Source organism: Halichondria panicea, chromosome 6 (assembly GCF_963675165.1).
Source record: "Halichondria panicea chromosome 6, odHalPani1.1, whole genome shotgun sequence".
Taxonomy (NCBI): Eukaryota; Metazoa; Porifera; class Demospongiae; order Suberitida; family Halichondriidae; genus Halichondria; species Halichondria panicea.
In genome coordinates, this window is record NC_087382.1 from 732,902 (window position 1) to 745,218 (window position 12,317).

The 12,317-nt window shown below is 40.3% G+C and overlaps 3 protein-coding genes across 7 annotated transcripts in view; 2 read left to right on the forward strand and 1 right to left on the reverse strand.

Annotated features, from left to right (window-relative positions):
• The window catches only part of LOC135337660 (uncharacterized), a 71,765-nt gene that overhangs the window by 44,623 nt on the left and 14,825 nt on the right, over positions 1-12,317 (reverse strand). The gene's annotated exons all lie outside the window — the stretch shown is intronic.
• LOC135337585 (uncharacterized) overlaps positions 1-12,317 on the forward strand; it is a 63,779-nt gene that overhangs the window by 17,082 nt on the left and 34,380 nt on the right. Inside the window, exons 15-17 of one of the 4 annotated variants that reach the window (XM_064533523.1) lie at positions 337-404; positions 574-681; positions 882-1,906. In XM_064533523.1, the coding sequence (XP_064389593.1) occupies positions 337-404; positions 574-681; positions 882-1,796 (1,091 nt within the window). In that variant the 3' untranslated portion in view covers positions 1,797-1,906. Of the gene's footprint in view, positions 1-336; positions 405-573; positions 682-881; positions 1,907-12,317 lie in introns of those variants that run through there. The other 3 variants (XM_064533524.1, XM_064533521.1, XM_064533522.1) reach the window with 3 other exon arrangements.
• Positions 3,086-6,377, forward strand: LOC135337648 (uncharacterized). Its single transcript, XM_064533622.1, has 10 exons — positions 3,086-3,739; positions 3,795-4,017; positions 4,156-4,202; positions 4,253-4,336; positions 4,397-4,567; positions 4,685-4,821; positions 4,900-5,005; positions 5,071-5,157; positions 5,218-5,400; positions 5,636-6,377. The coding sequence occupies exons 5-9, from the start codon at positions 4,421-4,423 to the stop codon at positions 5,398-5,400; spliced, it is 660 nt and encodes a 219-aa protein (XP_064389692.1). The 5' UTR covers positions 3,086-3,739; positions 3,795-4,017; positions 4,156-4,202; positions 4,253-4,336; positions 4,397-4,420; the 3' UTR covers positions 5,636-6,377.

Sequence of the window (12,317 nt, forward strand, 5' to 3'; positions counted from 1 at the left end):
GACTGGCAAACTGCCTATCAGATTGCTCAGCGTCATATTAGCCCCCTGTAATTGTAACCACACTTACACTTCAGTGGATTCATTACATTCCATAGTAGCTAAATCTCATAGCAAAATTTAACCACATTATCTATAATGATATTCATGTTTGGTAGTGTCATATGATCTATACACTTCCGGTGAGACGAGTGACTTATAGGCAGTTGGCCAGTCGCTCGCGCGTATCGCCGCCAGTCTAACTCCTCTTAATGTACTCCTGACAGTACCTAGTGCATGATAATTATGCTTCTGAAAAATGTGTCGATTTTCCTTTTAACGTTTAATTCTTACTTTTAGATGTTTCACTGACAAGAGACTCGGACTCAGTGGAGGCAACAAAGAGGGAAACTCTACTAGTCGAAAAGGTGCGTACATGTAATGTGTGAATGAGATTCCTAGTACTGTACCTGAGGGTGCTGTTTCATTGTAAAAAGCATGTTAAGTTTCGTACGTAATTCTTTAGCGTAAAGATTAAGTTTGTTCTGTAGTACTGTAATAATTGTCCACTGCTACTGATATTCACGTTTCCTATAGTTTGAAGATTTCCACCAACGTTCCCATGTACAGTCACACATGGAACAGATAGAGCACAAAGATGCTGAGCTGGTCAGGAGAGACGCCATCATTCAACAGCAGAGACAGGTGAGAAGAAATGCTAATATATTGCAGGGCTATAGTAGAAGCTTTGATCCGTTATAATCGTACTGTACATTCTAGTGGACTGGTGGGCGTGACCTCTTAAGCTAATTAGAGAAAGTGATTTAGTGTGCATACAATTATTGCTACAAGTAACACTCGCTTGTTAGTAGACACTATCCTAATTACACTCGTTCATTATTCAGGGTCCACCTCCCAGAGAGTTGAGACCTCCACTCACTCTGAAATGGAGAAGAGGGAAAGACATGCCAATCAAGATGAGCTACTCAGTACAGAGTGTTGTTATCGGTGACACGGTGTATGTTGGTGGAGGCAATGCAGTCAGTGATCGTGACAAGTGTACAGTGATGAAGCTCGAGCAAGATCAATGGACCAAACTACCCGAGTACACTGCCCAGTGGTTCGCTATGACATCACTCGCTAATCGACTGGTGCTGGTGGGAGGACATGATACAAGAAACAACAAACAAACCAATCAACTTTCTATCTTCGAGTCAGTGGAATGGACTCACCCGTACCCACCAATAAACATTGCTCGTCATTCCTCAACAGCTGTTTCCATCAACAACCACATTATTGTAGCTGGTGGGTTTGATGATAAAAAATATACCTCCTCTGTGGAGGTGTTGGACGTGGCATCAAGAAGATGGTACATTGCTCAGTCACTACCTAACGCACAATCAGGGCTGAAATCAACTCTCATAGGAAACACCCTCTACCTAATGGGAGGGTTGGATCACACTGGGCCAACCAAGAAATTGCACCAAGTTAACCTCAATGAACTCATTGCAAAAGCCCTTTCCAACCTGGACACACCTACTCTCTGGCAAACCTTACAGGAAGTACCACTCCAGTGGTCAGCTCCTCTCAGTATCGGGAGGTCACTATTAGCCGTTGGTGGACGGGACAGCAGAGTCAACCCAAGTTCATCGATCCACCTCTACCAGCCTGACACCAGGAGGTGGGTGAAAGTGGGAGACCTGCCTACTGCACGATACTGCTGCACATGCTCAGTACTTCCTTGTGGAGAGGTCATTGTAGCCGGAGGAGAGACCGAAACTAGTTACATTCGAACTGTGGAATTCTTGTCAATAAGTTAATAGTTATATTGTTACACTGGCATTATTGTTAATTAGTAATAACAATAATTAATTAATATTTGTTGTGAGAAATGCTTTTAATAAATAATGTTGCAACAAAATTTTATTTCTGATATGTGAGTTTGTATATTATTACGCCTCGAGGCGTAGCCGCAGGAGGGATATGGTAAAGCTGACTGTGTGTGTGTGTGTGTGTGTGTCTGTCTGTCTGTGTGTCTGTTCCAGCTGTAACTGCTCAACGGTTGCAATGCGACGAAAGCTAACAGCTTCTATAGGCTTCTAGCCACGTTCTCCTGGATTTTGATTCTTGGATTAGCAAACTAAAGCTTCTTTCTCGAGTTATGGCTAGTTTGACTCACTTTGAAGGCTGTTACAGTCTCTTCAGAATCTTTCATAGCATCATCTGTCCGCACAAACTTTCTATTCAACATATGAGTTAGCCTTGAACTAAAGCGCTAGCTTTTTGTTAGCTACAATACTCAGAAAATATCTGTTAAAACAGCTAGCTAGCAGTAGCCATTTGTAAAATTGATCTCTCAGGGGGTTCGCATGGTTAGCACTGGATAATAGTAGTCGGTCAGCATGTAAGCTGCAAAGCATGCAGTAGTGATTATACTTCAGAATGCTCCGTCTCACATATCAATGTGGTATTGGCCTAGCCTCGTTCCCAGGCCTTACTTTTTTTTGCTGTTGTCACTGTTCATCCATAAACATAAGAAAGACATAGTGAGGCAGCAAAGAAAGAAATGGGCATACAGTTAAGAAAAAGTAAGGCCTGGTTTTGGAAATCGCATGATCCACAAGGATTTTTATGAACGTGGGCGATATGTAGCCCACAATTGTGACGTAATGATTCTCCCACGCATTCAGAGTAAGACTGTACATGTACTGTACTGCACTGCACTGAGACAACCACCAAGCTGTGCTGCAAGTCAGATCAGAGAACCAGCGTGGCCAGCTCTGGTGGCAGTAGCTACCTGCTATATGATAATGATGACTAAGCTATTCTACTATAGCATGTAGAAAGACACAAGAAAAGGTAATAGTGATAGAATCTAAACACACAATCTAGACTAGTAGATCATCTAGCTAAGCCTAAGGGTATAGCTAGCTGTAGTGCTTGCAAACTTCCAGTTCCAAGTCCATGTCCAGCTTGCTGCAGGCAAAGTTTTATTAGTCGTAGACCTCTGCATGGGCAGTCCAACATCTCTAGCTCAGTATGCCCACGCTCATTTTCACCCTTCTACCACCCCTCTCCTTAGACTCGCAAGCCACTCCCTTTTCTGTGCATAAAAAGTCTCTCTCTTTGTCTGCTGTGCCAGAATCCTCTTCTGTTAATTCTTCCAGCAGTACTAGGTTCCTCTCCAGTGATAAAAATGAAGCTGAAGAAGTAGATGTACATGGAGCGAGCAGGCCTACTGATGTTATCAGTGGCGACTCTCCAGATGTATTAATCAGTAGTGAGTGGCATGATCATGATCCAGAGAGCTCGGGGCAGGATGACACCACTTTTCCAGACACGGTGAGCTCAAGTGCTTATGAGAAGCGACAGCAGAAGGCTGCTGACAACTGGGCTGAAGTGCGTGTCCAGTTGCTACGTGCCAGTGTAGAAACCGGAATTCCTTCTCCTTGTTCTGTGTGTGCCGAGTGTGAAGAACCCGCTGTTGCAATTTGCCGGGATTGTGGACCACAGGCATACTACTGTGCCAACCATGTGGACTCAGTACACTCTCTGACAAATATTTTTCATCAACCTTTTCTCTGGAAAGTATGCACTAATCAAACATACTGCTGTACATTTTTGTGATTATTAAATGCATGCGATCTGATTTTACAGAATGGAATGCTTCACCCATACTATTTCAAGCAGTCGAGAACCTTTCCAGCACTTCATTGTTGCTGTACAACTTACATAAAAGAAGTTGTTTGTCTTGACCCTAAAGGTATTTGTTTAACTACACTGATATAGCCTGTGTCTAAGAATCCAATGACTTACAGGTTTCCAGCATTGTGTGTGCGTAACCTTCTGCAAGTGTGAGCCTGAGGCTGTTACTCTTGTGCGGCATAACATGTGGCCAGCGACACCAGCAACTCCCACCCTAGCATTTCATCAGGATCTGCTACTATGGATGGAGTCACTTTTGCTGGAAGGGTGTATTGGTGTCGATGCTTTTTGTCGTTCTCTTGAATACAAAATTGGAAGAGATATATCAGCAAACAAGTATGTGAATTTGATGTCGGTTATAATTATACATTAATTGTTGCGCACTGATGAGGTGTACATGTTGCATGCGTCAGCAATCGCTTGAGGTACACACTTTTAATTGTCAGTTGTTTTAATCTGTTTATTCTTCTATAGCTCCGGAAGATCTATCCTGTCATGATTGATGCATTTGAAGAATATAGGTAGGGTATATTAATTGTGAAAGAACATAATACGACATATTAACATTCAGGTTCAATAGATATAAACTCGACTGTCTTCTATTTTTGTCTCCTGACTTGAACACTATACAGCTATCTGCCCTGCCTGTCCTCAGGTTTGTGGTTTTGTTATAGCAATTAGACTCTGGCAGCCTATACTTACCTTTTACCTGCAGAGCAATGGAACTCAAATTATATCCATGGATGGTGTATTTGGACTATGTCGGAAAAAGTCTGCTGGTGTTAGTGTTCGACCACCACTCTTCTCTGGTGTATTCTTTGAGGAACAGCAAGCAGTAGATGAGTTTGTTGCTGATTATGATACATTTGGCCAGATAATCGACAAGGTAAGGTTTTAGCGTTATACTTAATTGGTCAAGTGTGAAAACCTGCGCTATACAATTTGGATGTAATTAAATAGACTTTTAGCACATTTCACTCAGTTAATTTTATCCTGGCATTAGGGGTGTCATGAGTTCCTCGCTGGAGACACTTTGCGCTCCAAATCAAGGTACGCAGCTCTAGATGAAACTGCCGTGTTTGGAAGCATCTGTCGTCATGAGTTTCCCCAGAGATTTCTGAATATGAAGCATGGAGAAAGGTATGTACGTAAAATTAAGGTTTTCAAAAAGAGCATACATGGTGCATTGTTAAAAATTAATGTATCTTAATTATCTAGGCTAGCATATCCTGTGTACCTGCTAAAGAAGGCACACCAAAACAAGGGTGACAAGTGTCTGTTGTTACTGTATGATATTGCCTGCTTACTTGAAACTCATCTGAAGGTTTGTGTCTCAATAGTCAGATCTAATCTTAATTAGTACGCACTCATATTTGATTACTTCTCCAGAATCGTGGACATCTTGACATGTTAGAAAAGACAACATTAGGAGGAGTGCCAATTTTTCATGTCTATGGGCATTGTGCATTCTGTCAGGTAAGAAGAAAGATGCCAAAGCTGTGTGTTAAATAACTTACTGTTGTATTATACATGTAGCTGACATATTCACCTAGAGTCCTAACTGGATGCGGACTTACTGATGGTGAAGCTATGGAGAGACTGTGGTCATATCTAAGAAGATTTGCTAAATCCACCAAAGAAATGCGACCATCTCATCGCATTGATGTCCTTACCTCAGCTCTATTACATTATATGCATCAAGAGTACGTCTTAATCTAGGTTTGTTTTTTGTTAGGGCTGCCTTAATATTAATACTAAGGGCTTCTAAATTATGTGGAAACTTCCTAAACAGCTAGTGTCTAAGCATTAATTTTATTTTTATTATAGCAACCATGATTCTCTAGCCAATCAGATTTTGATCTACATGATTTTCTAAGTTGGATAGAACACTACCTTTAGCCAATCAGATTGTAGTATGTATGCATGCTAACATGATCTATGTACTATGTTACAGATGGTCAATCGATTGCTGCACGCCTTGCAAAGAAGATATCATCAAGTACGAGTACGCTGAAACGAACAGTGAGCAGATTTAATGGTATGCGTCATAATCAATTTGAAGGAGTAGCATACCATCTGCCAGCCAATTTGAATTGGGAGACAGTTTCCAATTTGGAAGAATTGTCTACGTTGGAGGTCGCGTCGGCGCTGGAAATTGTACCATTCCCATTCATTTGTGGATAAAAGTTGTGAGAGCGTGTAATATGAAGGAAAGGGCAACGGAAGAAGTGAAGATGATAATGGAAGAAATTAATACTGTTGCCAACAACCTGAAATACGAGCATTCCGTAATAAGTCGTCATATACAGGATATCGCCACATCTGATAGTCTGTCTCTGTTTCAGAAAGGTTGCCTTAACCTTTTGCACCGAAGATTATTACTTTGCGAATCTTATTTAATTACGTTTTCCAGAACAGTTAACCAGAACAGTTAACCAGTATCATATTGTAGAGCTACCTGATACGAGCTTATTAGGTCCAGATGGTTCATTTTTTTACAATTGTCAAATTCATGAACATGATTACCCTTCCGTTACTGATATTATTTGTACAGACAGTAGTAGTGATGATGATTCTGACGTGGACAATTGAACACTTATCTTTTTTATGTACTTTAATTAATAATTTATTAATCACACTTTAATTAATTAGCTATAGGCAGTCATTATTTCTTAAACATCAATGCCTTTTATAAATTGAAGTCAAGGCTATTATAAGTCAACCGCACGCATGCATAATTAAAGTGACAACATTATATGAATATGAACTGCATATAGTTTTGACAATTATATATATAGTCCTAAACTCGGACATAAATTATTATCTATGTCATACATACAATTGTAACATACATAATTATATACGTACGTACAAACAATAATAACGTAATCTTACTTACGTATACATGCAGTACACAAGATAGAGAGAATATAGAATCGCGAATAAAATGGAAGGAAACCTTTACCATTCCTATTACAATTGTATATACAATAATTATAACAATTATCATAGTAGTTTTATAGTCAGCTGGTTATTTACGTTTGCGATTAGTTCTTGTATGAAGTGGGGAGACATCAGCTACGTTTGATATCATACTGCTCGGCCATTCCACGATGATCCCTGTGCTCAATTTATTTTCCCCAAAAGCATCTTCAAACCAAGCTTCAGCACCAACTTGTACAACATCCACAACGGAAAGCGTTTCACAATCTTTTTGGCAAGGACGACCATGAATGGTTTTATGTACACCAGGAAGCACTGTACCTGTCGCAACAATACTAGTCTTCCATCTCTGCCTTTCATAAAAATCGTACTGACGGTATCAGTGTTAGAAATAGCTTGATTGGACAAGATTCCAGAAGGTGTTGCTTTGGTTGTAGTTTTAGTAGTTGATTTCTTCACAGTGGAAATAACAGCTTTGGATGTAGTAGATGAGGTGGTGTTGATTGGGTTTGCGTTTGTTGAGGTAACATTGAATGAGCTGGAATTTGTGTTGAGACTGGTTGTACTTGCCGAGGCTGCAGTGGCTGGGGTAGCAAATTGTTTCTTGGACAGGTCATCTGTGGTAATAATTAGAGAAACGAGGTGTACAGTTTGTCGTGCACACAAAGCAATCAGTTTTACGTAATCAAATAATGGTATCTACATTACATTTACTTATAAAGCCTTACCATACAGAAAGTAGGAGCTGAAGGATGACAGGATTGCAGGGTGAGATTGAAGAAATTTTTTCCCATCTGTGGTTCCCACACTTTTTATCAACAAACATCATTGTAGCCATCTCACAACCAAGTGATTGCAGCAGATTGGCCTGTATAAGTGCACAAGGTATACGTAATTATAGCCACATGTTAGGGTTTAGTGTGTTGTCTACATTATAGGCATTATATCATTTATCCGACTAGAAAAACATTTGCAATGTGAAAAATTGCTAGGATTGGCCAGGGGAACCACAAAAAAGCGTGGGAACAAGAAATCAGACGAGAGCATAACTCCAATCCGTTACAACGTCAATCACATGTATACTGGTAGTTTTCCCATGTTTTCCCAGCCAATATGCCACGCAATTTTTACTGGTGGAGTGATGACCAATCCCTATATATATTTATTATACATCCATTTTAGAATGTGGGGCACATAATCATGATGATTTGTGATGAATTGATGTTCCTAATACATGCAGTGTTGAGCACAGGTGCACACAGTCCATCCATGCGTAGTAACATGCACGGACCGTACTGGTGACTGCATGGAATGATGTGGTGGATGGAAGCTGATAGGTGGATCTGGAACACAGTCTATTATTTAATATACTATGTATTGTACATGTTCATGACGTTGTAACGGATTGGAGTTATGCTCTCGTCTGATTTCTTGTTCCCACGCTTTTTTGTGGTTCCCCTGGCCAATCCTAGCAATTTTTCACATTGCAAATGTTTTTCTAGTCGGATTCCCTTTCTTTTTCAGTACAGTTTACGTATCATGACATGCATAAGTGGAACGTTAAGAGGCAGTACAAGAAGAGAAGACAGGACTAATCAGATATCTTCTAGAATATCTCTGGACTAATAATTATAGTATAATGAGTAATAATTTATTGCTTGATAATTATGTTGAATTTGCGAATCAGTATTAAATGACAGCCATTTTAAGAGCATGATATCTAGCCAGTGCATATAGCATGCCTTTCAGAGAAAGGGAGCTAGAGCTGAACAGTGTGAAGAAAAGGAACACCTCAGGCTCTGGAAAAGCACTGCTGCACTGATTTTAGGCGCACGGTTTATTAGCCACGCCTATCTATTATTATTGGCCACAACACAATTGCTGAGTCATTAAAGATGGCGGAATTGTCTAGGTAAGAGAAATAGAGACTGAGAGGTCATCTGCCTTGTGGAAGCAATCGCAAATCTGAAGAAGCGCTTTGTAATCCAGGTTGTAGTCGTTTGGAAACCCTGTGCAGAATGTCCTGGAGATGGCTGTACTTGGAGTAAATGCTGGGCAAGAAACTTACTTACTTACTTACTCACTTACTTACTTAGTCAGTCAGACAAAGAGCGGTGAAACGTCGAAATAGTGCAATTTTTAAAATGAAAATATTCATTCATTAAAATGTTTATGGATTATGAAATGAGAGATACAAATAGAGAAAAGGCTAAATAAACTATCTGTTCAGCCAGTATCTTGATGTGGCCTTTCCCTGCAGAGATAGAACAGTTTGAACATGAGTCAAAATAATTGAAATATTGCTAAACACAGGCAAACCCACTGCCAATCCTATGTAAAACCTACTGGTTTTACTAATAAGCCCGCCTCATAGTAAAAGTAATTATTTCCTTAGCTCGCATAAATTGGACCTGTCGCAACATCATAATAATTATGTTCACAAAATTAATTTTAGGTGATAAAATACAATATTATATGTGCCGTCTACGTGCACATACAGTACTCACAACACCTACATCTCCCTGATGTCTCTTAGCAACCCGAACAATGAGCTGCCTCTTCTTTTCCGGCGTTAGTTCCTCCTCATCCTCCTCCTCATTGCTACCCTCAATATCGTTTGCTACTGCATTGTACTTTTCCTTATCAGCAGTGCTGATTTTTCTCCAAGCCTCTGCCATCAATTTTGATTTATCTGAGAGAGTCTTCCCTTTGAGATCTAATATAATCGTGCATTTGCTGAATAGTGAGTGAATGCACAACTTTTATATACGGCATGCACGTCATTAAAATAAACTATCCACCATAAATCTACGTACCTTGTTGTTTGTGAAACTCTTTACTGAAGACATTAAAGCCAGAGGCCTGCCTTAATTTCCTACGTGTGGACAGCTTTTTAGTTCTAGCACGAGGAACAGTGTCACAATGAGAGCTGGTGTGCCGTTTCTTGTGATTGTTTATCCAATACTGCATGTATGCATGTGCGTATTTAGTTTTGGTAGTGTGTATGTTGCTGTACGCACACACATACACAGACCCACATGTACACACACATGTACACACGCATACACACACACGCGCACATGTACACACACACGTACACACGTACACACGCACGCACACGCAACGCGCACGCACACGCACACGCACACGCACACACACACACACACACACACGCACACGCACACACACACTAATTAATGATCCCAGACTAAATAATTGGACAAAGTTAAAGCCATCTCATGTGTAACCAATACCGACTGCATGTACATGTTACAAATACTATACTACCAATTAAAGTCCATATAATACTAAGGCAGCGTGTATACACATAACCAATATTGACTGCAATCAATGCTACTACCAAGTAGTAGCTACATGTGTCAGGCTACAGCCTAAAAGTAACCAATGCTTGACTACAATCAATACTGCTAGTCTTTACAGCAGGTGATGTGTACAGGGTGAAACATCTGTACCTTAATTAGCTGCAAGGGCTGATAAAGAGAAGAGGGCATGCAACTCTGTTTAATGTGCGAGCAAAACTGCATTCAATTTATTTTATAGCTATCTGCACATGTAATTTACACAAAATCAGAAGTAGTTTGTACTTTTCCAGTAAATTCCACCGCCCATGCACTTACAGTTTTTGCTCGCAAGCTGTTGCATGCCCTCTTCTATTTATTAACCCTCAACTCTCCCGCAAATGCTAGTAGAAAGGCAGAGGTAAAACGCAATTAACTGGTCACGTGACCAAAATTGCTGTCCAAAGCGCAATGCTTACTTGGCAATTTTTTAGGATCTTTTTTGGACATAAGCAGACGGTAAGAGATGTAGAGAGTATTTGTATAGCTAGAAATTAATTGTATATAGGGGCTAGACGAAGTTTAATTACAAATGCATGTATTTGATGACAGCTTGTTAGTGACAATGTACATTTTTGACGTATAGGTATCAGATATGGACCGCATACCTAAAAAGAAGTCTAAGGCATCCAAGGTAAAGCTACAAGCAAGCTCAAGACTCCTTAAAAAGTCGACATAACTGTTACAACTTATCCCGATCTTCAACCTTTCCTAAATATGATTGTGCTAATCCTATACACAATTACTTTCTAGCTATACAAATACTCTCTACATCTCCAAGTGACTGCTTATGTTCAAAAAGATCCTAAAACAGTTTAGCAGAATGTGCATATTATATGCCAAGAAAGCATTGCGCTTTCTGTAATTTTGGTCACGTGACGCCAGCCTACAAGGTAACTAACCAGTTGACTATGATCAATACTGTTACTAAGCAACGTACATACAGACTAGCCGACTAGCAATGTGCACACAGTGACTAGCCTGACTATATCATACTGACTATAGAGCATATCGCATATAGCACGACCAGACTCAATTTTAGAGACTGCGCATGTATACATCATCCTGATACCAATGTTGACAGGTCAATCTCACGTATATAGTATTTAATGTCAAGCCAGTCTCAGTAGCAGCAGCTTGTCGAGCATTCAGAGTGTTCTGTCCACAACTGTGCATCCCTTCTTCAAATTGCCTCACAAGAAATTCTCTCTGGGATATTGTGATCACTGTTCGGGAAGTCATGATTCTACTGATCACTAGCACTACTCTCCACCTTGTACCAACCAGCTGTGTTGTCCAGTCCAGTAGTACCAAGGGCGTATATATAGAGTTAGCCTCGATTCCAGGCCGCTTGAACAAGGCGGCCTGGTATACCTTGTATGCGCATGCGTGTACATTACCCCAAAAAGGGGGTAATCCGTGTATTTGTGGATACTGTCAGTAAAATAAACCGTATACTATTTGTATTCTGATTTTAGAGTCCGTTACATAGAAGTATTGTGCAAAGATGACTTGAGTTCTTACGCCCTTTATTGTATCAAGCTAAGTCTCTACTTAACGACACCCTACACTGTAAGGCTACAGATGTTATAGGAAAGGCATGATGTGTTCCTGTGGGTCCCCTGATGAGGCTGTGGTAATATAGACCAGGCAAGTGTTCTGCTACTAAATCTTGCCTTTATGTTCGACAAGAAGTCATTGCTGAAGATAAAGAAGCTAATGATTACTCCTGAAAGCTTTTAATAAGCTTTAACTCGACACTCAGGAAGTTATTCACTCAAGATCTACTGATGTATTAAAGAGTCCACCACTCTTCCTAGCTGGCAGCTCTAGCTGTCTGGGAGCCTTTCTTAAACTGTCTCTTTGATAAACAGAGCTAGAAGAAGCAACACTGCTGCAGCATAATTATTCTACTTTGATTAGTGTCTCTGAAAGCTGCCATTGTGGTCACATTGTCATACGTACTATTCCCTTTTGTAACTTTGTCCGGTTTTTTACAATTTGTATGATGAAATTGTTGTCAATTATTTTGCGCATGCGCATACAAGGTATACCAGGCCGCCTTGTTCAAGCGGCCTGGAATCGAGGCTAATATAGAGTAAACAATGGAACTTCGCAGGACACGTATTTTCGAACGATTTAGCACCACGGTAAGCAAAAACAAACAGCGTTATGCAGAATCTGACCCTACACAAGCCGACTTACATGCCTTAGGAACAAGCTAGTCTCGTGGACCAGCCGATATATTATCGTCTGGCAAATTACACATGAGCTACTTGTGCAGCGGTCTAAGTGGCTGTTTACATTGATAAGTGGTTAGTGGTTGGAGGATGG

What these genes read in the sequence shown, in the direction of transcription:
- LOC135337648 (XM_064533622.1), top strand. Translation starts at nt 4,421, where the DNA reads ATGGATGGTGTATTTGGACTATGTCGGAAAAAGTCTGCTGGTGTTAGT. An exon ending in TTGGCCAGATAATCGACAAG is followed by an intron (nt 4,568 to 4,684) that starts GTAAGGTTTTAG and finishes TCCTGGCATTAG; the next exon opens with GGGTGTCATGAGTTCCTCGC. An exon ending in TACTTGAAACTCATCTGAAG is followed by an intron (nt 5,006 to 5,070) that starts GTTTGTGTCTCA and finishes TTACTTCTCCAG; the next exon opens with AATCGTGGACATCTTGACAT.